The following is a 24424-nucleotide window of genomic DNA, read 5'->3' on the forward strand; positions in this document are numbered from 1 at the left end:
CACATGGGTGGCAGGGGCCCAAGTACTTGGGTCATTATGTCCTGCTTTTCCAGGCTTATCAGTGGGGAGCTGGATTGGAAGCAGAGCAGGTGGTACTTGATCTGGCACTCAAATGAGATGGCGGCACTGCAGGCAGCGGCTTAACCCTCTGGGCCACAACGTTGGCCCTGACCAAGAACGTTTCTTGGCATCACTGTGCCTTAGTTTCCCACTTTTTAAAAGGAATAGTGGAGGGGCCGGCACTGTGGCGCAGCAGGTTAAAGCCCTGGCCTGAAGTGCTGGCATCCCACATGGGCACTGGTTCTTGTCCCGGCTGCTCCACTTCCGATCCAGCTCCCTGCTATGGCCTGGAAAAGCAGTGGAGGGTGGCCCAAAAAGGAGCTCCTGCACCCACGTGGGAGACCTGGAAAAAAACAAACAAACAAACAAACAAACAAACTCCTGGCTCTGGATTGGCGCAGCTCTGACCATTGCAGCCATCTGGGGAGTGAATCAGCAGATGGAAGACCTCTCTCTCTGGCTCTACTACTCTCTGTAACTCTTTCAAATAAATAAAATGTGAATGGTATTTAAATAAATAAATAAAAGGAATAGTGGAAAGCCTTATCCATGTCGTGGAAAGTAAATCTGGCTAGGATGCCCTCGAGATCTCCCACTACTTTCCCCCTCCCACCCCCAGCTTACCTCGTGCCTGCAGGGTCCCACCGCTTTTTACTACTTTTCTCTCAGCCCCTCTGGGGTGGCTCATTTCCTTCCCTGCTGCGGTTAGCTGCCCACCTGTGACCTCTAAGTATCTAAGCCAAAGCAAAAATCACGGAAACCAGGAAACCACAAGCAAAGCGTGCACCTTGCACTACAGTCTGTTACATTTCAAGGAACAGCACAGATGATGATTTGTCTTGGGTTGTTCCTTTTCTCTGATTGCAAAGGTCTACTCTGAGAAAAAGAAGACAGCAAACTCACAAGGCGGGGACCTGACCTAGGGGTCTGTCCCAGTCCAGAGATTCTTCTGGGTTTTCCTCTCATGCCGGCTACCTCCGAGCCCATCTCCAACCCCCTCTGCACTCCCAGACCCAGTCTGGAATGTGGGATTGAAAATTACAAGGGGAAGGATTTATAGGGGATTGCGTTTTACATTCCAGCTGCTGCCAGCAATCTATCCGGAAGATCCCATCCTCTTTATCTTCTGAATCTTTTCACATAAATGGAAACAAAATAGCCTTAAAATAGAGATAGGCAGTAGTTTCCCAACTTCTAATTTTAATAGATGCCGTTGTAGCTCATTCAATCCACTCTTGAACTAGCTTCTTTCCCACAGAGCCTGTCACTTGCTTGAGTTTAGACAGTTTGTTAGGGCAGAGCACTTGGAAAAATCCCAAAACACAGATGTTTCTTCTGCTTTCCTAGAAATTAAAACTGGAACAAATTTGCCTCCAAGATAATGTCGTGTGTTTGTCTGAAACTGAAGGTCACGTCTGCATTTGATTTTCCCATTGGTTAAAGAGGTTTGATTCAGATTGCGTATTTACCAACCCATTCTTTTAGATAAGATCTAAACAGACGCGATCTATCCTCAAAGCCAACGGGAAGACTGTTGTCAGCAAAAGCAGGCACAAGAGTGGTTGCTGATGGCTAACACTGAGGTTTCGATCGTTACCCTTTAACGTGTTGTAACCCAGATAACCGAGGTTTCAATGATCGTCTTCTTCCAGTATATTGATCAGTGGTGCTCTGCGGAATTTAAATATTTAGGGCACTCATGATCTACATGGACATGTCCTGGATGTGGAAAGTGAGCAGAGGTGAGAGTGCCCGACCCAGCTTGCCCAGGACCGAGAAATTTCCCAGAATGCAAGATTTTCAGTGCTCAAACTGAGTAAGTCCTGAACAGAACAGGAAGAATGGGTCACCCAGAGACCACTGATCCCCCCACTCCCAGACAGAATCCTGCCTGAAAGGTGTGACTGTCTGGACAACAGTCAGTAACTGATCAGGGGCTGGGGTGAGGGCGGGAACGGGACCCATCACGGAGTCTACAGTGCGTGACAACTACGTGACCCTCCCGCACATTTCTGTGAACCACTGAGGCACGGGACAGGTGATTAGCATTCATGGGGTGGCTCCACGGCGAGCCCACAGAATGCTCTTAAATTGCACGGCCCACTCAGCCGTCCCCAGCCAGCACAAGACTCACAACCTAGATAAGAATGAGAGAACCTAAAGACATAAAGACATCCCGATTGTTATTGTCACGTTACCAGTATCTCAAACTTCTGGGGTGGGTGCTGTGGGGCAGCAGGTTAAACCACCACTTGAGATGCCCACACCCCACTTCGGAGTGCTCGTTCAAGTCCCAGCTACTCAGCTTCTGATTCAGCTCCCTGCTAATTCACTTGGGGAGGCAGCCGATCATGGCCCAAGTACTTGAGTTCCTGTCACCCATATGGGAGACCCAGATGGAGCTCCTGGTTCCTGGCTTCAGCCTGGCCCAGCCCTGGCTCTTGAGGGGAACTGAGGAGGGGAAGATCTCTCTCTCTGTCTCTGTGTCACTCTGCCTTTCAGATAAATAAATCTTAAAACAAAATCCTCTCCTCACCATATGTGACCTGACTTTTTTTTTTTTTTAAGGTTTCATTTATTTATTTGAAAGTCAGAAATACAGAGAGGAGATCTATCTTCCATCCTCTGGTTCATTCCCCAAATGGCTACAGAGGCCAAAGCTAGGCCAGGCCAAAGCCAGGAGCCAAGAACTTCTATTGGGTCTCCCATGTGGGCCCAAGCACTTGGGCCATCTTCTGCTGCTGCCGCTGCTTTCCCAGGCCATAGCAGAGAGCTGGATTGGAAATGGAGCAGCTGGGACTTGAATTGGTGCCCGTATGGGATGCCGATGCTGCCAGCCCCTGAGACGGCTTTCTGTACGAGGTGGGATTAATAGAAAAATATGAATGGAAATGCCTACACTAAGATTTATAACGTAAGCAGTGAGGTTAGGAAATGGGTACTTACTTCATGTAGCAGGGCGATCGGCAGCCATTTGATCTCTCTGCCTCACAATTTCCTAATTTGTACTTGAGGACTGGAACTAGAAGCTCCCCCAAGCCCTAGTTGGCTCTGAACGCTGGGAAGATTCTAGATTCTGTATGGAATAGAGAGGAGGCTGCTTTTACACAGGAAAACTGTACTTAGGAGGCTGGGTTTAGACTGAGTCACTGCTGGGGAAAGTCCAAAAAGCGGAAGCGTAACAGAGCAGAGATAAATGCAGAAGTCCTGGGCGTGGGGTGCAGGGAGACACAGGCGCAGGCCAGCCCATGCCCTGGGAGAGGAGGAAGAGAACCAGAGAACTTTCTAAGAGACAAACGACGCCTAGGGTTTCAGGAACGTGGCTTACACACAGGACTCCAGAGGGAACCGGGTGTGCAGGGCAGGAAGATCATTCTTCTGTAGACCCCAAAAAGAGCTTGGGAAGGAGCCCAGATGCGCACCATGGTCAAAATCGCAGATTTTCAACAGAGGATGACTTATGTGAGTACTGGGACTCAGGTAGGAGTTGGACAAAGAAGAAACGAAGTAGAGAATGTCCAACAGAGGAGGAGTGAGCTAGAGACGTTAGGAGGGCCCCATGTCCCCAGCTGACCCAGTCAGGGTGTCAGTTTTGTCCTCTGATATTGCCACAGGCTAGTTCTGATCTTTTTAAATCTAGATGAAAAGAAAGATGATGGGGAACGAATATCACGAAGGTCAGAGTTCAAGGGCAAAGGCCTTGAACATTTTCTCTGGAAATGTGACGCGGCAAAGGGGACGGAAGGCAGACCTATCCCTTGTGGTTTTGTCCAACAGCAGCTTAGGAAAGAATTTCACATACTGTGCATGCGGGTCAGAGGGTGAGGGGAAGCCAAGTTTCTGAGTGCATCTGGTACAGAGAAAGCACATTTAAAAAGGCTCGTTGCAAGGCAAGCATGTGGCACAGTGGTTAAAACACTCACACTCCCTACCAGAGTGCCTGGGTTTGAGTCCTAGCGCCCCCTCCAGAATGTAGCATTCCTGCTAATGTTCACTCTGGGAAGCGGCAAGTGATGGGTTAAGTACCTGGGTCCCTGATATTCATGTGGTAGACATAGTCTGCCCCAGCCGTTGCTGGTGAGGGCATTTTGGAATGAACCACTGATGGGAGATCTCTTTTTCTCCCTCTCTCTCTGTAACTCTGCCTCTCAAAAAATAATATAAATCTTTAAAAAACAAAAATTCTATAGTTCGCATGAATTGGTTGACAGGGGACACAACACTAGATCAGAAGACAGGGATTTTTGCCCTGGCTTTGGAGATTATAAAAAATTCAACAAATACTGTGTAGTTCTACATCCTACATAGAGGTTAGCTGAGGTCAGTACGGAGAAGCAGAGCACCCTAACAGTCAGAATTCTTCTAGAGGCCTGTGCTGTGGCGTAGTGGGTAAGGCTCCTGCCTGCAGCACTGACATCCCATATGGGCACCGGTTCGAGTCCTAGCTGGTCCAGTTCTGATCCAGCTCCTTGCCAATGCACCTGGGAAAGCAGTGAAAGATGGTCCAAGTGCTTGGGCCCCTGCACCTACATGGGAGACATGTGGCCATTTGGAGAGTGAACCAGTGGATGGAAGATTCTCTCATTTTTTTTAAAGATTATTTATTTTTTTATTTATTTGACAGAGTTACAGACAGTGAGAGAGAGAGACAGAGAGGAAGGTCTTCCTTCTGTTGGCTCACTCCCCAAATGGCCGCCATGGCCAGAGCTGCGCCAATCTGAAGCCAGGAGCCAGGTACTTCCTCCTGGTCTCCCATGCGGGTACAGGGCCCAAGCCCTTGGACCATCCTCCACTGCCTTCCCGGGCCACAGCAGAGAGCTGGACTGGAAGAGGAGCAGCCAGGATTAGAACCGACACCCATTTGGGATGCCAGTTCCGCAGGCGGAGGATCAACCTAGTGTGCCATGGTGCCGGCCCTGGAAGATTTTCTTTCTCTCTCTCTCCCTCTCTGTAACTCTGCCTTTCAAATATATAAGAATTCCTCTAAGAAATGCTATGGGAATCTGCCACGCTAGAGATGACAGTCTCTCCATCGTTTCAACATAGGCAATTGTCCCTCAAGCTTGATCCAGGTGGCTTTGTTTCTGCTAACACACCAGATGAAGAAGCTGACTCATGCCGCGGGCCGATGTGGTGAGAGGAGGTCACTGGGACTGAACATGGCGAGCTGTGGAAACAACCCTTCACTTCTCACCCCAGACTCACCAGGTGGAATGGAAGCCAGGCTGGGCTGGCCGACACCGTTTAAACTTACGTGAGTGTGGTCGTACGCGCGTGCACATGCGTACTATTGGATAAATATAAGCCAAGGCTCCACTGTGCTGTGCAATGCGCATATACCCTGGACTGTGTTGGTCTAAGGAATACAAACGCCAGTATGTGCCGTAGCTTGTCTAAAAAGCCACCGGGAACACACGCCACAGGACTGACAACAGGACAATGAGGCATAGGAGTCCGAAGCAGGAAAGGCTTGGTGGAGAATTGGACTCTAAGCTGAATCTTAAAAGAAAAGCACACATCAGTCAGATCCGAGGGAAGTGGTGGGAAGCATTCCAGAATATCCCAGAACACCCTGGGCCATGGGGCTGGCCTGTGTCCAGCAGGGAGGCGGCCTCGTTGACTGTTTCCTCCACTCGGGGCACTTACAGCCAGGGGCCTCCTGCATCTGCCAATCACTCCACGGGCAGGCGCTGTCAGGGCCTGTCATCCCCAGGGACTACACAGCTCCTGCACTGCCCACCTCATGGCCGGCCCAGCTTTTGTCCTGGCTCGCTGGGCCACAGCCACATCACACCTGTTGGCCTTTCTGCTCCTGAACACCCCAGGTCGTCACTTAACTCAGGACCTTTGCAGTCCCTCTTCTCTCTCTAACGTCTTTCCCAGCACGAGGCTGACTCGTCTCACTGCGGGGATGCAGTGCAGGTGCCACCTTTGCCAGGAAGCCTTCCCGGACACACCTGACCCGAGCAGGGCCCCTCCTGCATCTAGCCTGCGTATTTCTTCACTCTACGTATCCTACTCCCTAGTGTTCTTGCTTACCAGCCTCCTTCTTGTTATCTGTCTTCCCTGTCCAGAATACATTCTCCATGAGTCTTATTCACTATTCTGTCCCAGTACCTAGCATGACATTTAGGTGCTCCATAAATGCTTATTGCATGAATATCCGTTTTATGGATAAAAATACATTATGCTAATAAAGTATACAAATCTGAAAATTCAAAAAATGCTGCAAAATCTGAAAATTTCTGAGCACTGACATGATGCTATGAGTGCAAAATTCCATCCCATGAATCTTTGTTTATGCATAAAACTATCAAAAATATTGTATAAAATTGGGGCAGGCATTTGGCCTAGTGGCTAAAATACCCTTCATCTCATACTGTAGTACCTGGGTTCAATTCCTGGCACTGGCTCTTGAATCCAGCTTCCTGTCAATGCTCACTCTGGAAGGCAGCAGGTGATGGCTCAAGTAATTGGATTCCTGCCACCCACAAGGGAGACCTGGTTTGAGTTATTGGTTCCTGGCATCAGCCCTGGCCCAGCCCTGGATGTTGTAGTCATCTGAGGAGAGGATCAGTGGATGGGAACTCTATCTGTCTATGTTGTTCTTTCTCAAATAAATTTTAAAATACGTATTTTTAAAAATGTTGCTAAACATACCTTCAGGCCATAGACAATATAAATGAAATCCATGACTGGACTTCAGTGGCTAGGAACCCCAGGATACCGCATCATGTATATGCAAGTACTGCAAAACCCCAAAATAATTCAAAATCTGAAACACTTCTGGTCCCAAGTATTTTGGATAAGGCATATTCAACTCACGCTGCTGCTACTAATAGCAACATTATAACACGATGTGTTCCAAAGCACTGATTTAACTTACTTAAACCTTATATTTGATAGATTCTTTTCCCCCTTTTACAAATGGGAAAAAGTTTGGTAACTTGCCCAAGGTCACACAGTGTGACTGTGGCAGAGCTGGTACCCCAAACAGGAGACCCTGGCGCTGGGTCCATGCTGTCGCAGACGGAGGATGGGGCCACACACGTGGCTGGTCATGGCAGGGCCGGGATTTCAACTCCAAAGTCTCAGCCCCTAACTCTACACCGCAGGGACTGCCAGTCAGCAGAGGTGAGGAGCGAGAACCCAGCCAGCGGCTCTGACTGCTGAATCCAAGGATGCACAATGGGGAGCTCAGTTCCAGGTGCCTGCGCTCCCTGCTTTGGGGGCAAGGCACATCACCCAGTCCCTTTAAGCCCTTTCCCAAGGACTGCAAACCATGGCTTTAAGTACACACTGGACAGGATTCTCATGAGAATTCAACAGATAAAGTCCCTAAGCCCAAGCTAAATATACCTTGATTGCCTTCAATTTTCCTGTATCTCTGCTCACATGAAAAAGGGAAAATTTGAGGGAAAAATGGAGTAAAAATCAGGATAAACTATGGAACACAAGAGTAAGTTCTTCCATAGAATTATTGACTTAGGATTAGTCAAGTTTCATCTGCTGAATACTTGTGATTATTGCAACAATTCAGAATTAGTGAAAACAGGTTCCATTTAAAATAAGTATGTAACAGAAGTGCTCCTTCTCCCTTCCCTGGGTATTTCTCTTGGTTCTAATTTCTTGCTAGGTATATGTAATATTTGTCTTTGAGCAAGTCATGTATCTCAGTCTTAAATCTTTTCATCTGGTGCCTGCTGTTCTGCATGGTAGCTAAGACCCAGCTTGGGATGTTTGTATCCCATATCAGAGTGCCCAGGTTTGAGTGTGGGCTCCATTTAAAATCTAATTTCCTGAGAATGCACACCCTGGGAAGCAGCAGATGATGGCTCAGGTACCCGCATCTCTGTCACCCACACGGGAGACCTGGATTGGCTGCAGCCTGGTCCAGCCTCGGCTGTTGCAAGCATTTGAAGAGTGAACCAGTAGACAGAAAGTCTCTCCCTGTCACTCTTTCAAATAAATAAGTATTTTAAAAAATACTTTTATGAGGACAAAGGTTATGGCTTTTGAGATCATGCCTTTTTCATAAAAGTAATTCAGGGCCGGCGCCACGGCTCACTTGGCTAATCCTCCACCTGCGGCGCCGGTACCCTGGGTTCTAGTCCTGGTTGGGGCACCGGATTCTGTCCCGGCTGCTCCTCTTCCAGTCCAGCTCTCTGCTGTGGCCCGGGAGTGCAGTGGAGGATGGCCCAGGTGCTTGGGCCCTGCACCCCATGGGAGACTAGGAGGAAGCACCTGGCTCCTGGCTTCAGATCCGCGCGGCGCACAGGCCATAGCGGACATTTGGGGAGTGGACCAACGGAAAGGAAGACCTTTCTCTCTCTCTCTCTCTCTCTCACTAACTCTGCCTGTAAAAAAAAAGTAATTCAGTATTTTTATGTCATTTAAACTATACATACAAATGTATCTCTCCCTTTCTATATGTCACTCTGCCTTTGAAATAATTTTTTAAAAAAGAGTCCTAATGCATTTTTTCAACTCCTTCAAAAATTATTTATTTATTTATTTACTTATATTTATTTGAAAGTCCAAGAGAGGGAGAGACAGAGAGAGATCTTCCATCCATTGGTTCATGCCCCAGTTGCCAGCAGTGGCCAGAGATGGGCCAGGCTAAAGCCGGGAGCCAGAAAGTCAATCCAGGTCTCCCATGGGGGTGGCGCTGACCCAAGTGCTTGAGCCATCGCCTGCTTCCTCCCGGGATCTGCATTAGCAGGAAGCTGGAATTGGAAGCAGAGTCAGGACTCAAACCCTAGCACTCCAGTATGTGATGCGGGTGACCTGTGGCCCCAAACACCTGTCTTTCAACTCTCAATCCAGCTTGATTTGGAGCCTCCCGGGTATCTCAATTATGCAAGCTGGTAAGTTCTGGTATTTTTAAAGCTACTTTGAGTTGAATTTCTGATATTCATAACCTAAAAGGTCATAACACCCTCCCAAAGAATGAGCACATACAAATAAACGCACAGTTCAAAAAGCAAAATAAATCAAAATAGGAAACATGCTATTTTTAGAATTTAAAAATGAGGAAATGTCATCATGTGGTCCCTTTTGAGGTTGAGATAATTTATTTGACAAAGGAGCTCTGAAGAAAAAAAGATATACAAAATGGAAAAAGGAAAAGAGGTAAACGAAAACATTTTTATGGAAGCAAAACAAGAGAAAGGTCAGAAGAATGAGTGAGCCAAGTCAAAGGAACAAACTGAAGGCAGTCAGGGGGAAAGAGAGGGGCTGAAGCCAAAGCAGGGAGCAGCCTGGCCTCTCCCTTAGAGTCAGACACACCCCCTGCCCTGTGGTGGGACAAGACAGTGTATCCTTGGGAATGGACCGTGGAAAAATGAGACCAGCCACGGTTCCAGCAGATGCGAAACAAAGATCTAGCCACACTGCAGTACTCACAAAGATCTGAGAATTAGGAGCCGGAGGGGTGCCCCAGAAGTCAGGACGTGAGGTAGCAGGCTTCTGCTACCAGATCCGCATGCCTGGAGGTTTCTCCGGCACCTGCCATACAGAGCCATACAGAGCAGAACCTCCGCCACACTGCCTGGCTCCCCAGGAGGGTGTGAGGCTGCAGTCCACAAGGGCTCTTTCTGGCATGCCTTGTCACCATTTATTTTTATTAATGAAATAGACTGATAGCTCCCAATGGCTGCAACAGCCTGGTCTCCCACGTGGGTGACAGGGACCCAGTGATTTGAGCCATCACCTGCCGCCTCCCAGGATGCACACCATCAGGAAGCTGGATCAGAGACAGAGGAGTTGGGACTGGAACCTGCACTCCAATAGGGAACGTGAGTATCTTACGCGGTGTCTTAACCACTGAGCCAAACACCTGCTCCCTGCACCATTTTTAACACAGTGTTGAAAAGAGAAGTCACTCTCCCCAGAAAGATGACATGGAAAAAAAAAAAATAAAAATCAGTGTGACACTGTATGATTTAGTGCTCCCCCTATGGCATCTTTACTATTCAGTCTCACCAAATTGTACACAATTATCATTTTGTTCTCTGATACTACCTAATTCTTAGCACACTAGCCATTTTCCTGGTCATGTTACTCTTGGGGGTGTTTGGGGAACCTGATGTCTGTGGGAGGTGTTAAAAGACTCACAAATTGTGGCCAGCGTGGTGGCACAAGTTATGATGCCAGAATCTCCTATCTGAGCATCTACAGAGTGCTGGCTGCTCCACTTCCAATGCAGCTGTCTGCCCATGTGCCTGGAAAGGCAGTGGAAGATGGCCCAAGCACGTGGGCCCCTGCCACCCACGTGGGAGACCCAGATGGACTCCTGGCTTCTGATCATCCCAGCCCAACCTTTGTGACCATTTGGGGAGTGAACCACCAGATGGGAAGATCTCTCTGTCTCTCCCTGTAACTGTGCTTTCAAACAAGTGAATCTTACACACACACACACACACTTTAACAGAGGGTGTTTCAGAGACAAGGAGAAGGTAACTGAGGGAAGAAATGAACAGACAACCTATACTTGCATGCTTGTAAGAGATGTTGACCTATATTTACGTGTTTTTCCCCCTTAAAACATGCACGGCACAGAAAAGCAGAAAAGCTGATTAGAGTAAAGACCTTCTGGTGCTGAAGAACCGATGCACACCCCAATTCTTAAATCACAAGGAATGCTCAAGCATAAAACTGGAGTTAGTCCAGTGTGGGGTTAGATTCCACCCTGACTTTGAAGGACAGAATCACGATGGGGGCCCCAGCCTGTGATGGTTTCCTTTCTTTTTTTTTTTTTTTATTGACAGGCAGAGTGGACAGTGAGAGAGAGACAGAGAGAAAGGTCTTCCTTTACCGTTGGTTCACCCTCCAATGGCCACCGCAGCCGGTGCACAGCCCTGATTGAAACCAGGAGCCAGGTGCCTCCTCCTGGTCTCCCATGGGGTGCAGGGCCCAAGCACTTGGGCCATCCTCCACTCCTGGACCACAGCAGAGAGCTGGCCTGGAAGAGGGGCAACCGGGACAGAATCTGGCGCCCCACCTGGGACTAGAACCTGGTGTGCCGGCGCCACAGGCGGGGGATTAGCCTAGTGAGCTGCGGCGCCGGCCGGTTTCCTTTCTTTTAATTCCGTTAGAAAGGCCTTGCCTAGGGGCAGAGCAGGACATCCGCTTTCCCTGAAACAGGAAGTTGCCCAGCATCTATGAAAGGAAGGAGGCAAAACCCATCTTGTCCTGAAACGCGTCTCTTGCAGAATCAGACAGGACAGACACCGGCTGTGGGCCACGCTCAGCTTTCTGTATGGGGAGATGCTGCCACCTCCAACTCCTGCCAGGAAGTTGAAGCACTGGCCAAGCTGCTGCACCGCACGACTCCAGGGTCACAGCATCATCCCCTTTCTCGCTCTGAGGCATCTGGGACCTGTGTGTGAGATCTTTCCAGGGTTCTGAGCATTGTGTCTTCTATAAAGCGAAGTGCATGTAGCTGGGTCAGCATTGTGGCACAGTGGGTAAAGCCGCTGCCTGTGATGCTGGAATCCATATGGGTGCCGGTTCAAGCCCCAGCTGTTCCACCTCCAATCCAGCTTCCTGCTAATGGCCCAGAAAAAGCAGCAGAAGATGGCCCTAGTACTCGGGCCCTGACTACCCATGTTGGTGACCCAGAGGAAGCTCCTGGCTTCAGCCTGGCACAGCCTTAGCCATTGAGGCCATCTGGGGAGTGAACCAGCAGATGGAAGATCTATCTCTCCGTCTCTCCCTCTCTCTCTCTGTAACTCTGACTTTCAAATAAATAAATAAATAAATTTTTAAAACAACAACAGCGCATGTAGGAACCAAGGAGATCTTCCTAGCTGGGCCCCGCACTGTGTGGCTGGGAAGGCCTGAGGGTCCGTGACCTGCTTGTGAGGGAGCCACACCACACACCTGCAGCACAACAGGTTTCTCTCCTGGGCCCAAGTGGGTATCATCCCAGGTCTCCCTGCCTTGACTATTGGATTAGGGAAGGAAGGAGGAAGAGGGGCTAAGGAAATAAAGGGAATTCTTCTCTCTTAGATTTGTCTTATACTGATTTTTTTTTTTTTTTGACAGGCAGAGTTAGTGTGAGAGATAGAGACAGAGAGAAAGGTCTTCCTTCCGTTGGTTCATCCCCCAAATGGCCGCTACGGCCTGCATGCTGCACGAATCCGAAGCCAGGAGCCAGGTGCTTCCTCCTGGTCTCCCATGTGGGTGCAGGGCCCAAGCACTTGGGCCATCCTCCACTGCATTCCCGGGCCACAGCAGAGAGCTGGACTGGAAGAGGAGCAACTGGGACTAGAACCCGGCGCCCCGACCAGGACTAGAACCCGGGGTGCCGGTGCCACAGGTGGAGGATTAGCCTAGTGAGCCGCGGCGCCGGCCTCTTACAGTGATTTGACATTGATAAAACTGACCACACTTCTGGCAAAATAGCCACAGTCAGTTAATACTAAACCAAATCTATATTTTTCTTTAAACACACACACACACACACACACACGCAAGAAGCATGAAGCAGGTTGAGCCACGATTTAGGACACTTGCGTCCCACTCCAGAGTGCTGGTTCCAGTCCTGACTCTGCTGCCGAAGCCAGCTTCCTGCTGATGCACCTGGGAAAGCAGCAGCAGATGGCACAACTACCCGGGCCCTGCCACCACGTGGGAGCCCTGGATTTAGGTCCGGGCTCCCAGCTTCAGGCTGGCCTAGCCCTGGCTGTTGTAGGCATATGGGGAATGAACCAGTGGATGGAAGATCTCTAGCTCTGTCTCTGTAATAAATAAATCTTTTTTTTAAGGAAAAGTGATAATCCAGACCTTTGCTAAATTACAAATGCCCTCATCTTACACAGTAACACCTAAGCAATGAGGCAACCAGCACCAAGCTTACCCACTCCAAAGGAACACTAAAAACAGTAAGGGACTGGGGCCTGCGCTGTGGCGCAGTGGGTTAACGCCCTGGCCTGAAGCGCCGGCATCCCATATGGGCGCGCTTCTAGTCCCGGCTGCTCCTCTTCCAATCCAGCTCTCTGCTGTGGCCTGGGAGAACAGTGGAAGATGGCCCAAGTCCTTGGGCCCCTGCACCTGTGTGGGAGACCCAGAAGAAGCTCCTGGCTCCTGGCTTCGGAGCGGTGCAGCTCCAGCCGTTGCGGCCATCTGTGGAGTGAACCAGCAGGTGGAAGACCTCTCTCTCTGTCTCTACCTGTCTCTGTAATTCTCTCTCAAATAAATAAAAATAAATCTTCCAACATGGACATCAGCTTCTCGGTACCTAATACCCTCAGATCCAATGCCAGTGATGGAAATGGCAGACCGGAAGTGGAAAGATGGTGTTCGGAGCGGGAGGGAGGCGAGAAGGAGAACGTGCTGCATAGGAGGCAGCCAGCTCACCAGCCAGTGCCCCTGGGATCAGGAGACCAAACAGAGAAGGCAGCCATGTTTTCCACCCAGCAGGCCCTGCCCTGAGGCCAGAGAGCACCCACCAGTGTCTCCAACTTGGCAGGCCCCCAAGCACCAGGACAATGATGGCTTTTCTCCTGCTATAATAATGTCATCTACCTCATCAGCAATCCATGTCATATTTCTCATTGAGTCCAAAGCACGGCTGCCTTCCAAAGAAACCGTGTCATGGTCTATATATAAATATATATACACACATATATATGTACATATATATTAATAATCCATCCAGTACATGAATACAAGGAGAAAAGTTTGATAAAAATAAAAGAGTTTCTCCTAGAATCTCATTATTTATCTGATGTAAAATGCACTTTTAAAGAAAACTCTATACAGGTCATCTGACACACGCATGAGTCCAAATATTTCTCAGCTCACAGAGTCTTCGGGAGACAGCTGTGCACCACAGTAAAGCCTCATGCCTGTCATCCATTCATTTGCATAGTCATTCATCTAACAGATATCCATATGTAAAGATTTATTTTATTTATTTGAAAAGCAGAGTTACAGAGAGAGAGGGAGACACAGAGACAGAGATTTTCCATCTGCTGGTTCACTCCCAAATGGCCACAATGGCCGGGTCTGGGCCAGGAGCCAGGAACTCCAACCAGGTCTCCCAAGCAGGTGGCAGGGGCCCAAACGTTTGGGCCATCTTCTGCTGCTTTTCCCAGATGCATTAGCAAGGGAGCTGGATGGGAAGTGGAACAACTGGGACTCGAACCAGCCCTCATATGGGATACCAGTGTCACAGAGAGCATGTTAACCAGCTATGCCATAACGCCAGGCCAATCTAATATATATTTACTGAGCATTTACTACATGTTCTAAGCATTGAGGCTACAGTAATTAACAAGCTAGAAAATGACCCCAAATCCATGGAGCTAGTGCAGATGAGGCCAAGAACAAACCCATGGAAGTGGGTACATTGATCATTCCAAATGGTACAAACTCTTTAAAGAGAAAACAGGGTGGTGTACTGGTGAGTCAGCAAGGTGGGGAAGTAAGAGCTGCAGCCTCTGAGAGCTGAGAGCTGGCTAATAAGGAAGAGGCTGTGCAGGTCTGTGGTAGGCGGAGGATGGCCAAGGCAAGAATCCAGGAATAAGACCAAGTTTGACAAATCTGGGGCAGAGCACAAACACCAGTGTGGCTAAGAACAGTAATACCTCTTATGGTGAAAATTGAATAAAGTGAGATATTCGGGGTGTGTCATTTCGAATCCTTGCTTCCCTGCTTCCAATCTGGCTCCTTGCTAATTGCACCTTCGAAGGCAGTGGAAGATGATCCACGTGCTTGGACCCCTGCCACCGATGTGGGAGACCTGGATTGAGTTCCTGGCTTCTGGTTCCAGCTGGCCCCGCCCTGGCTGCTGCAGCCATTTGAGGAGTGAACCAGTGGATGGAAGATACCCACCCCCACTTTCTCACTCTCTGCAACTCTGCCTTTCAAAGAAACAAGTAAATCTTGGGGGAGAAAAAAAGAAAAGATGATATATGCTAAAGAGCATGATAAACTACAAAGCAATGTCACAGAAAGCTGCTAGTATAAGTTTTGCGCACGAACAGCATTTTGCATTGGGAAAGAGCTAGAGTGAGAACTTCATAGTTGAATTTTCATTTTCTACTTCCGAATAAAAAGTGGGAGGTTTGACAGCCCTTTCAGATACAGTCAACCCTTGGTACTCTTGGTCCCCAGGCAGAATCTCCAGTCCCTTGAGTGAAAAGAGGTAGGGTAGTATTTACAGATAACGCCTGCACAAGCTCTCCTACACTTTAAATCATCTCTAGATTACTTACAATACTTAATACTACCGAAGGCCTATGTAAACAGTTATCATGCTAGGTTGTTTACAAAGTAAATGACAGGGAAAAAAGTCCGCCTGTGTTCAGTACTGACGTAATTTGTTTTTGAGAATTTTCCACCTGCAGTTGGTTGTTACGGAACCCGTAGCTACGGGAGGACTGACTGTGAGACGCACGCGTCTCCGTTGCATGAAACATGGAATCTCACATACCTGGAATCCTATTGAGCGTCACCCAGAAATGCTCATCAGGACTGAACGTGTCTTTGGACCACTGGAGCAGGTCCACAGCCCGTGGGTCATGCAGGACAAAGTTGGCAAACTCTCTTGAGAGTGCCACATAGGCAGAGCCGAAGTAAATGGTGAGATTGTGGGGGGGCGGCGGTTTCAGCGCTGTCGTTCTTACCACGTAGGAAAGGTCTTTGCCCAGGTGCTCCCGGTGCACGTATCTAGTCCGACCCACGGCATGGGCGGGGGGCAGCACCCCGGGGGTGATGTTCTTCCCTTTGAACCCCTTCAGGTACTGGACGATTTCCCTGTTGGTTTTCAGGGGGAAGTCCTGCCCACAGGTGTTGATGGCGTACTTCCAGGGACTCTCCGAGGCCAGCAGATCTTTGATGCAGTTCAGGTCAGCCTGCAGCCTGGAGATCCCGCCGTAGACTACTGGCTCCATCTTGGAAGCCAGGAAGGCGTTGGGGAAGCAGCTCAGTAGCTGCTGCACAGCGTCCTTAAACTCGACGGGCGCCTTTTCATCCACATGGACACAGTAGACGTTCTGGGGCATGTAGATGGCCCGGAAGAGCCTTGCGAACGTGTTGAAGTTGTGGTGGATGACCATGGTATATGCCAAAGGAAACTCGGCTTCTTCTTTGGATAGAGGCGCCGTGATGTAGTGGCTGTGGGCCAAGTAGTCCTTGCAGGAAGACTTCTCGGAGAGCGTGAGTTTGCTCCTCCACAGGAAAGGTGTTTTCCCGTGGATAAAGGATGTGCAAACTTGAGTCAGCAACAAAGCCTCGGAGGCGTTGAGCCTCTGGACGCTCTGCTCGCCCCCGAAACTGAACACATAGAACAAGATGAAGACGAAGACGGTAGAGACGGAAACGAGGAACAGGTACCGCACGGAGGAAGGCATGCCTCGCAGAGGGGCGGGATGGCAGACTCCCTCCAGAACCCTAAGTCCTCTCCCAACGTGACTTTTTCCTCCGAGTTCTTAGTTTGGCACATACTCCAGTCCTTCCCACCCTGAAGGAGACGCTGGGGTTTTGTTCAGCTTCACCCCGAGTCCAGCTGCGGGCTCACCCTCCTCACGCCGATGTTAGAATCTGCTCTGCCTCTCCCAAACCTCCTTTGTTTAAATCCCAGTGGCAGGTTGCTTAAGCCCGGCCTTTGCCTCCTCCCTCCGCCGGCTCGTTTGCATCCGAGAGCTCTTTCGCTAAAAACTCTCTTTTTCCTGCCCCCTGCAGCTTTAGTTTCTCAGAGCGCTCTTCTTTCCCTCCTCCCTCTCCTCCACCCCCTCCTGTTATTACCGCCCCGGGAAGCCGAGGTTGAAGTGATGAGCTCGGGCAGGCGTGCCCGGGTAGCAGGCTGCGCCCTCGCCCCCTCTGTTGCTCCTGGCAGTGATCCACAGCCTGGCCTCTCGGCTCTTCCAGGCCAGCCCACGCGATGTGACAGCCTCTGTCCTGCAATATGCTGTCTCATGAAACACGACTCAAGTGACACAGTCTAGAGTCAGAGGAAGCTCCCCCACGCAGCTCCATTGTAATGCTGTCTGGCCCCTCCCCACCCTTTTCTGAAACAAATGTTTCCAGGGAGAGGAGTTCCAGTCCCCCCACCAAGGCACCCCCCTCCTGAAATTGCAGGGGGTCCTGGGCCTTGACTTTGTAAGGCCATGGTATTTGTCTGAGGATGTTGGGGTCAAAGGAACAAGCCCTGAGCTCCAGGTCCTGATTTGAATGAGGCCTTAAAGCTACACTGGAAAGAACCTGAAGTCGGCACAAATGATTTTCATATTAGGAATCTAGGGGCCGTACTGCTTTTTTTTTTTTTTTAACCACCCAGAGAATACAATTGAATGCTCAGAGACGTGTTTTATTCCCACCAGGTTCAGCTAGCAACCATCTGGGAAATGAGTGCTGTTTTCTCCCCTGTTTGCATATATAGTAGTGTTTTGGCTAAGGAGGCTCAGGCTCTTTTACTTAGAAGGTTCTCCTGGCCAACCATTTACTTTTCCATTTGCTATTGTTTAATACAATCTAGATTCATGCATTTTTTTAATATCCTCTTAAAATGTCCTCTAAAGCACCATTAAATACCCGTTGCCTCCCATTTCCCCTCGTTATTTATCTGAACTTGTAACCCAGAGCCTCGACCCGCCCCTGGAGAAAGAATGTGCTTTTCTGGCCTCCTCTCATTCTCTGAAAAGTCTCTGCCCAGGTCCTAAAGGAACTGATGGGACAACATGCTGATCCTTTGTTCTCACCGGGGTGGGAAAACCAGAGCTGTGCCCCAGGAGTCCTGACATCCCGCACTCCAACCCCGCGACGCACCATTTCCCGCCACGCTGTAGCTGTCCTTCGGCTAGCTTTCCTTGTTTCCATTTTCTCACTTTCCCAGCTTGTGCGTCTTTCTCCCTCCCTCACCCCACCGTACAGAAACTACATAACCCACCCCCTGGACTCTGAGGTCAAGTGGAAAAGGGAAGTGTAGCAGGTCAACCTGATTGCCAGCATTCTCGATGCAGCAGAGTGACAATGGGACCGATCTCAAGTTCCCAACAGAGGGAAATTCAATCCCAAGCTCCTCTCTCTCCAAATGACACTTTAAAATAGGAATGAATTATTTATTTATAAAAATTATGTACACACTTTACTAAAATATTCATTTAAGAATAAACAGATTGTCCTATCTATTTCTGAACAAGAGAGTGATTCCAGCAAAGCCTTGTGACTGAGGGTGAACATGGAAATATTTGCCACGCGAGAAAGCACAGTACAGATTCATAAGCTAAACAGGGCAGCAGAATAGGTTCACGTTATTAGTTTGATATCATGCAGGTTCAGATTTATGCAGGCTTCGAAGACAGACATTAGGGATGCTACTATGTTAAGAAAGACAGACCTTAGCCAAATCAGGAACAGCCATCCCACTGCTGGATTCAGTGCAGGACTTCAAGCGGCATTGTTTGTGTGCTGACATATGTAGCTGTTTTCCTCGAAGCTCTGTAGGCTAGCCTTGGACCAATGTTCCCCACCCTCGGTTGCTGGTATTAAAAAAATCTCTCCAGAATTTTTTTAATGTAGCTTATCCCGGTGGAGGATGTCTGTTACCCGTTATCACTCCTTCCTGATATGCCTGGCACACAACCTGCTTGCCCAGAACGGACCCTGTGAGCTTTTCTGCTCCTACACAGTTCGGCCTTCCCTTCCTGCCTTTTACAAAGTGACAGTTACAGGCCTCCTGTCCCCGCCCCCAGGCAATTATTCCTGACCAAGGCAATCAATCAGGCTAGGCACACCAACCCCTTGAAGGCCTTCTCTTTATTCAGATTTTGTGTACAAATACAGCCCCAGTCTGCAGTGTTGGCTTCTCTTTCTCCCTCGACCTCTGCCTCTCTGTAACTCTTTCAAATAAATAAATAAATCTAAAAAAAAAAAAAAAAAGTTGTGGTGGGGCTGGCATTATGGCGTAGCACATTAAGCTGTTACCTGTGATGCCAGCATCCCATATGGATGCCAGTTCAAGTCCTGGCTGCTCCACTTCCAAACCAGCTCCCTCCTAATGGCCTGGGAAATCAGCAGAAGATGGCCCAAGGACGTGGGCCCCTGTTGCCCACGTGGGAGATCCGGATGGAGCTCCTGGCTCCCGGCCTTGGCCTGGGTCACCACCCTGCTCTTGCTATTGCTGCCATTTGGAAGCAGCAGATGGAAGATCTTTCTTTCTCTCTGTCTCTCCTTCTCTCTGAACTCTTTCAAATAAATAAATAAATAAATCTTAAAAAGGAAAAAAAACGATTGTGGAAAATAGTATTATAGATATGTTGAGTTCGATACAAACAATTTGAAATCCATTCATAGTTTGTGCATAATACTTGTTCTCCATGAACTTTTTGAAGAGCCCTCACATGTATGGACTTGAAATATTTTTGCACCAAAATACTTGTCGTTAATTCCACTTTTTTATGAGCTTTTTAATGTACCCTCATATATTAATGAAGATTTTTTTCCAATTATGAAGATATGTAGAACACAGCTCAACGCTGAAGTGGAATCCTTTATTTGAAATGATGAAGGACTTAGGATCTCAATGAATAAGAAAAAAAATCAGGGGCCGGCAGTGTGGCGTAGCGGGTAGAGCTGCCCTGTGCAATGCCTGCACCTCATGGGGTGCCTGTTGGAGTCCCAGCTGCTCCACTTCCTATCCAGCTCCCTGCTAATGCATTTGGGAAGGCAGAGGATGATGGCCCAAGTACTCGGGTCCCTGCCACCCGTGTGGAGACCCAGAAGAAGCTGCGGTTCCTGGTTTTGGCCTGGTCAAGCCCTGGCCATTGCGGCCATTTGAGGAATGAACCAACAGATGGAAGTTCACTCTCTCTCTCTCTCTCTGTAACTTTGGCTTTCAAATAAAAAAAAATAATAATAGGGGCCAAGACTGTGGGTTAACGCCCTGGCTTGAGGCACAGGCATCCCATATGGGCGCCAGTTTGAGACCTGGCTGCTCCACTTCCAATCCAGCTCTCTGCTATAGCTTGGGAAAGCAGTAGAAGATGGCCCACGTGCTTGGGCCCCTGCACCCACATGAGGGACCTGGAGGAGGCTCCTGGCTCCTGGCTTCAGATTGGTGCAGCTCCGGCCGTTGTGGCCAGTTGGGGAGTGAACCATTGGATGGAAGACCTCTCTCTCTCTCTCTCTACCTCTCCTTTCTATGTGTAACTCTGACTTTCAAATAAATGAATAAATCTTTAAATAAATAAATAAAAAAAATAAATCTTTAAAAAAGAAAAATAATCAAGGGGCAGGGAGAATGACCTCCTCTGTGTGCGCGGCCCCTCTAGGCTTTCCGGCAGGGAAGGATGGAGTAGCATTTACCTGGCCCACCAGACGGAGGGAAAAACAAGCGAGAAGTGTAAGCACTGGGAGTGGAGTGGAGGCGAAACAGCCCTAACAGCAATTATTTCAAGGTGACGTCATGTGAGGAACTACCTTCAGGAAGCACCCTTTGGCGTGCCTTTTCCTTCCTGAAGTTTCTTTGAGAAAGGATGACCATCACACAGGAAGCCCGGAAAATTGGCTTCATCACCAGAAACTGCTTTTTTTTTTTTTTTTGACAGGCTGAGTGGACAGTGAGAGAGAGAGAGAAAGAGGAAGGTCTTCCTTTTTCCCGTTGGTTCACCCTCCAATGGCCGCCGCGGCCGGCGCTCCGCGCTGATCCGATGGCAGGAGCCAGGTGCTTCTCCTGGTCTCCCATGGGGTGCAGGGCCCAAGCACTTGGGCATCCTCCACTGCACTCCTTGGCCACAGCAGAGAGCTGGCCTGGAAGAGGGGCAACCGGGACAGAGTCCGGCGCCCCGACCGGGACTAGAACCCTGTGTGCTGGCACCGCAAGGCGGAGGATTAGCCTAGTGAGCCACAGCGCCGGCCTAACCAGAAACTACTAACGGGGGCTGTGATGAACCTGAATAAGCAAACGTGTTAGAGTGACCCCTCCCCGCCACGAGCACTTCCACCCTCCCCTCCCCCCCCACCTTGCATCTCCGAGTAACATCCCTACAATCCCTACCACCCTAGGCCAGAGATGCACTTATCTCACCTTTCCTTCACAAATAGATTGCTTTTTGCCTAAAAAGTATATGAGGATACTTGACAAAAGCATGCAGGGGGGCCGGTGCTGTGGCGCCGTGGGTTAAGCTGCAGCTTGCAGCACCAGCATCCCATATGGGTGACAGTTCATGTCCCAGCCGCTCCACTTCCGGCTCCATGCTAATGTGCCTGGGAAAGCAGCGGAAGATTGCCCAAACCCCTGGGCCCCTGCACCCATGTCGAAGACCTGGAAGAAGCTTTTGGCTCCTGGCTTCAGCCTGGCTCAGCCCTGGCCATTGCAGCCATCTGGGAAGTGAACCAGCAGATGGTTCTCTCTCTCTCTCCTCTTTCTCTGTAACTCTAACTTTCAAATAAATAAATCCTTAAAAAAATGCATGAATTTCAAAAATGTTTTTCCACCAAAATAAACTTGTTTTAATTCCATTTTCCATTAACTTTTTGAAGTATCCTGATAAAACGATCATGCTTGGGTCATTTCTTCAGACTTCACTCTTGTCTAGAACCTCATATACATGTAAAATTAATAGAATACATTGGGTCTGTGTTGTGGCACAGTAGGTTAAACCACTGCCTGTGACACTGGCATCTCATATGAGCACCCGTCTGAGCCCCAGCTGTTCCACTTCTTACCCATCTCCCTGCTACTGTGCCTAGGAAAGCAGTGGAAGATAGCTCGAGTGCTTGGGCTCCTGCTACTAATGTGGGAGACCTGGAAGGAGCTCCAGGCTCCTGGTTTTGTCCTGATGCAGCCCTGGCCATTGCAGACATTTGGGGAGTGAATCAGTGGATGAAAGACCTCTCTTTCCCTCTCTCTGTCTCTCTCCCCGTCTCTTTCTCTCTCTCCCACTCTGTAACTCAGCCTTACAAATAAATAAATCTTAAGAACAAACAAACTAAAAACAACTCGTGCTTTTCTCTTGTTAATCAGCTCTTGCATTAATTAGGTTCCTTGACTTAGCCAAAGATCCACATAAGAAAGAAGGAAGGTAGAGGGGATCTCTGTCTCTCCACCCTCCCTCCCCCAACTACAAGTTTGCTGCTTGTCAGGCTAAGTCAACTAATGGACAGAAAAGCCTTGTGTGTGTTACGCTTAAAAACTTGGGCTTCACCTTGTTGCCAGAGCAACTCACACTTCCAGGCCCCGCTTGGCACAAGGCGGAAGATTTCCGTACACAATTCCTCGGCACCTTTCCTCAGCTAATTGTGTGTGCGCAGGCAAACGTCATCATGCTTCTCTAATTGTTCTGGGACTTGTGGTTCCATTCCCAATTAACCTGTATCCTTTAGCTTAGAAAGAAGTTGAGGATATGCAGGTTTGAGTGGAGGTACTGGATTTGTCAAGTTAATTCATAGCAGGAAGGGCACTCAGAGCAGTGGCTCAGAGAGAAGTTACTGTAGTGGCACTGAGCGGCTAGGGTAAGTGAAATCAGATGGGATCAATGCCTGGGCTTTTCTTTGGAGGAGCCTCTTTACGTTTATGCTGTTGAAGCAGATGACCCAGGGATTCATTCTTATAAAATATAGGGATCTGATTTTTCTCTTCAACTAAGAATTCAGGAGAAAGTGTAGACGATGGGCAGTGGGATTTACTTTGGATGGCCAATTAAGTAATTCTGTGTTGCGTGGCCGGATAGTTTATAACTGGTGCCTTTTTGTTTGTTTTGTTTTGAATGGAGCGGATTAATGCTAAAGAAAAAGAAGAAAGAAAACATTCCCAAAGCATGTCTTGAACTAAAACAACAATCCTCCCATACCTGAGAAGTCCTCCAGTGAGGTTCACCGGGGACCATCTTCCTTCTCCTGGGGCCCAATCATTTTCCTTTCCACACCTTTCATCTAATTAGTCAGAGATGTTGTTGTCTTCATCACAGAACCCACGACTTTATGGCCAGCTCTCCTCTCAGGGGGAAAAGAAGATGCAGAATTTGAAAGACCCAGGAAAGGAGTTCAGAGGTGCCTGTGCTAGACCATGCCATCCTAGTGTGCATGGCGTGCTCTGCATCTGGTCTTGATGCAGCCGAGGTACCAGGGAAACACTTCCTGGATGCTGAACGACACTAACCAAATATTTGCAAAAGATCCTACACAAACTATTCAAATAGACAAATGTGAAAGCACATGCAGACAGGTAGCAACATCCTAGTAGCAAACATTTAGCAATTAGAAAGAGGAGGAGCTTAGAAAGTTACCAGAAATAAGTCCTGGCCAATTGGCATTTCAAGATGAAATTTACCAATGAATTTACATGTGGAAACAGCTTTAACCTTGGGAGGGTGACTGACTCATTAATTGTATCACCAAACATCTGTATTCAGCTAAGTTGGTGTGTATAGCCTGGGGAAAAGTCTAGCCCAGATAAGTGATTTCCAATCTTCATCTCAACCTCCCGGTACCTGGAGGGGGCTGTTAAAATGCAGGCTGCAAGGGCCCACCCTTGGTTCCAGGTGAGGTTGGTAATTTGCATTTCTGGCACAGATTCTAGTGATAATACTGATCCCCAGAGCAAAGCTTGAGAATCAATGGACCAGAGGTCAAAGTTCCTTTCCTCTCCTCCCCTAAGGCTCCCATTACTTCCTTTCCTAGAACTAAGCAATGTAAGAAAAAACACTGGGGACAAACAGGACTACAAGTTAGAAGCACGTCATAGGGGCCAGCGCTGTGGTGCATTAAGTAAAGCCACTGCCTGCAGTGCCAGCATCCCACATGGGCACTGGTTCGAGTCCCTGCTGCTCCACTTTCAATCCGGCTCTCTCCAATGGCCTGGGAAAGCAGTGGAAGATGGCCCAAATGCTTGGACCCCTGAACCAAAATGGGAGACCCAGAAGAAGCTCCTGGCTCCTGGCTTTGGACCGGCCCAGCTCTGGCCATTGTGGGAAGCCGGGGAGTGAACCAGCAGATGGAAAGATGGAAAGCGCTCTCTCTCTCTCGCTCTCTTTCCCCTCTGCCTCTCTGTAACTCTGCCTTTCAAATAATCTTTAAAAAAAAAAAAAAAAAAAAAAAAAAGAAGCATATCATAAACAGGAACTCAGATGATGGATAATTGCAACATTGTCTATGGAAAATGATTCATGGTGATGTGGGCGAGGCAGGGAGTCAGTGAGGAACAAGGAGGTAAGGACTCCCAGCACCCAAGCCAGGAGCGCGGCTCTGATCGCGGCACTTTTTCCCTGTGCACTCCTCGTGGCTGAAGGACTGGCACACCCTCTCCTCCTCATGCAGCAAAGCCTCAGTTTCCAGACTCCACAACTCCTTCCTAGAGACAACCATGTAGGCGGCAGCCCTGCCCCAGGGACCTCAGCCTAGGCGGTGGGTGCTGGCA

The 24424-nt window shown here is 48.9% G+C and overlaps 1 protein-coding gene across 2 annotated transcripts in view; it reads right to left on the bottom strand.

Moving 5' to 3' along the window:
- The window catches only part of GCNT2 (glucosaminyl (N-acetyl) transferase 2 (I blood group)), a 95073-nt gene that overhangs the window by 52168 nt on the left and 18481 nt on the right, over positions 1-24424 (bottom strand). The window contains exon 1 of one of the 2 annotated variants that reach the window (XM_008262376.4): positions 15503-17052. The exons of the other annotated variant lie outside the window; for it this stretch is intronic. Within the exon in view, the coding sequence (XP_008260598.1) occupies positions 15503-16421 (919 nt within the window). The 5' untranslated portion in view covers positions 16422-17052. Of the gene's footprint in view, positions 1-15502; positions 17053-24424 lie in introns of those variants that run through there. 2 annotated transcript variants of the gene reach the window in all.

The sequence above is a fragment of the Oryctolagus cuniculus genome, chromosome 5 (assembly GCF_964237555.1).
Source record: "Oryctolagus cuniculus chromosome 5, mOryCun1.1, whole genome shotgun sequence".
Lineage (NCBI taxonomy): Eukaryota > Metazoa > Chordata > Mammalia > Lagomorpha > Leporidae > Oryctolagus > Oryctolagus cuniculus.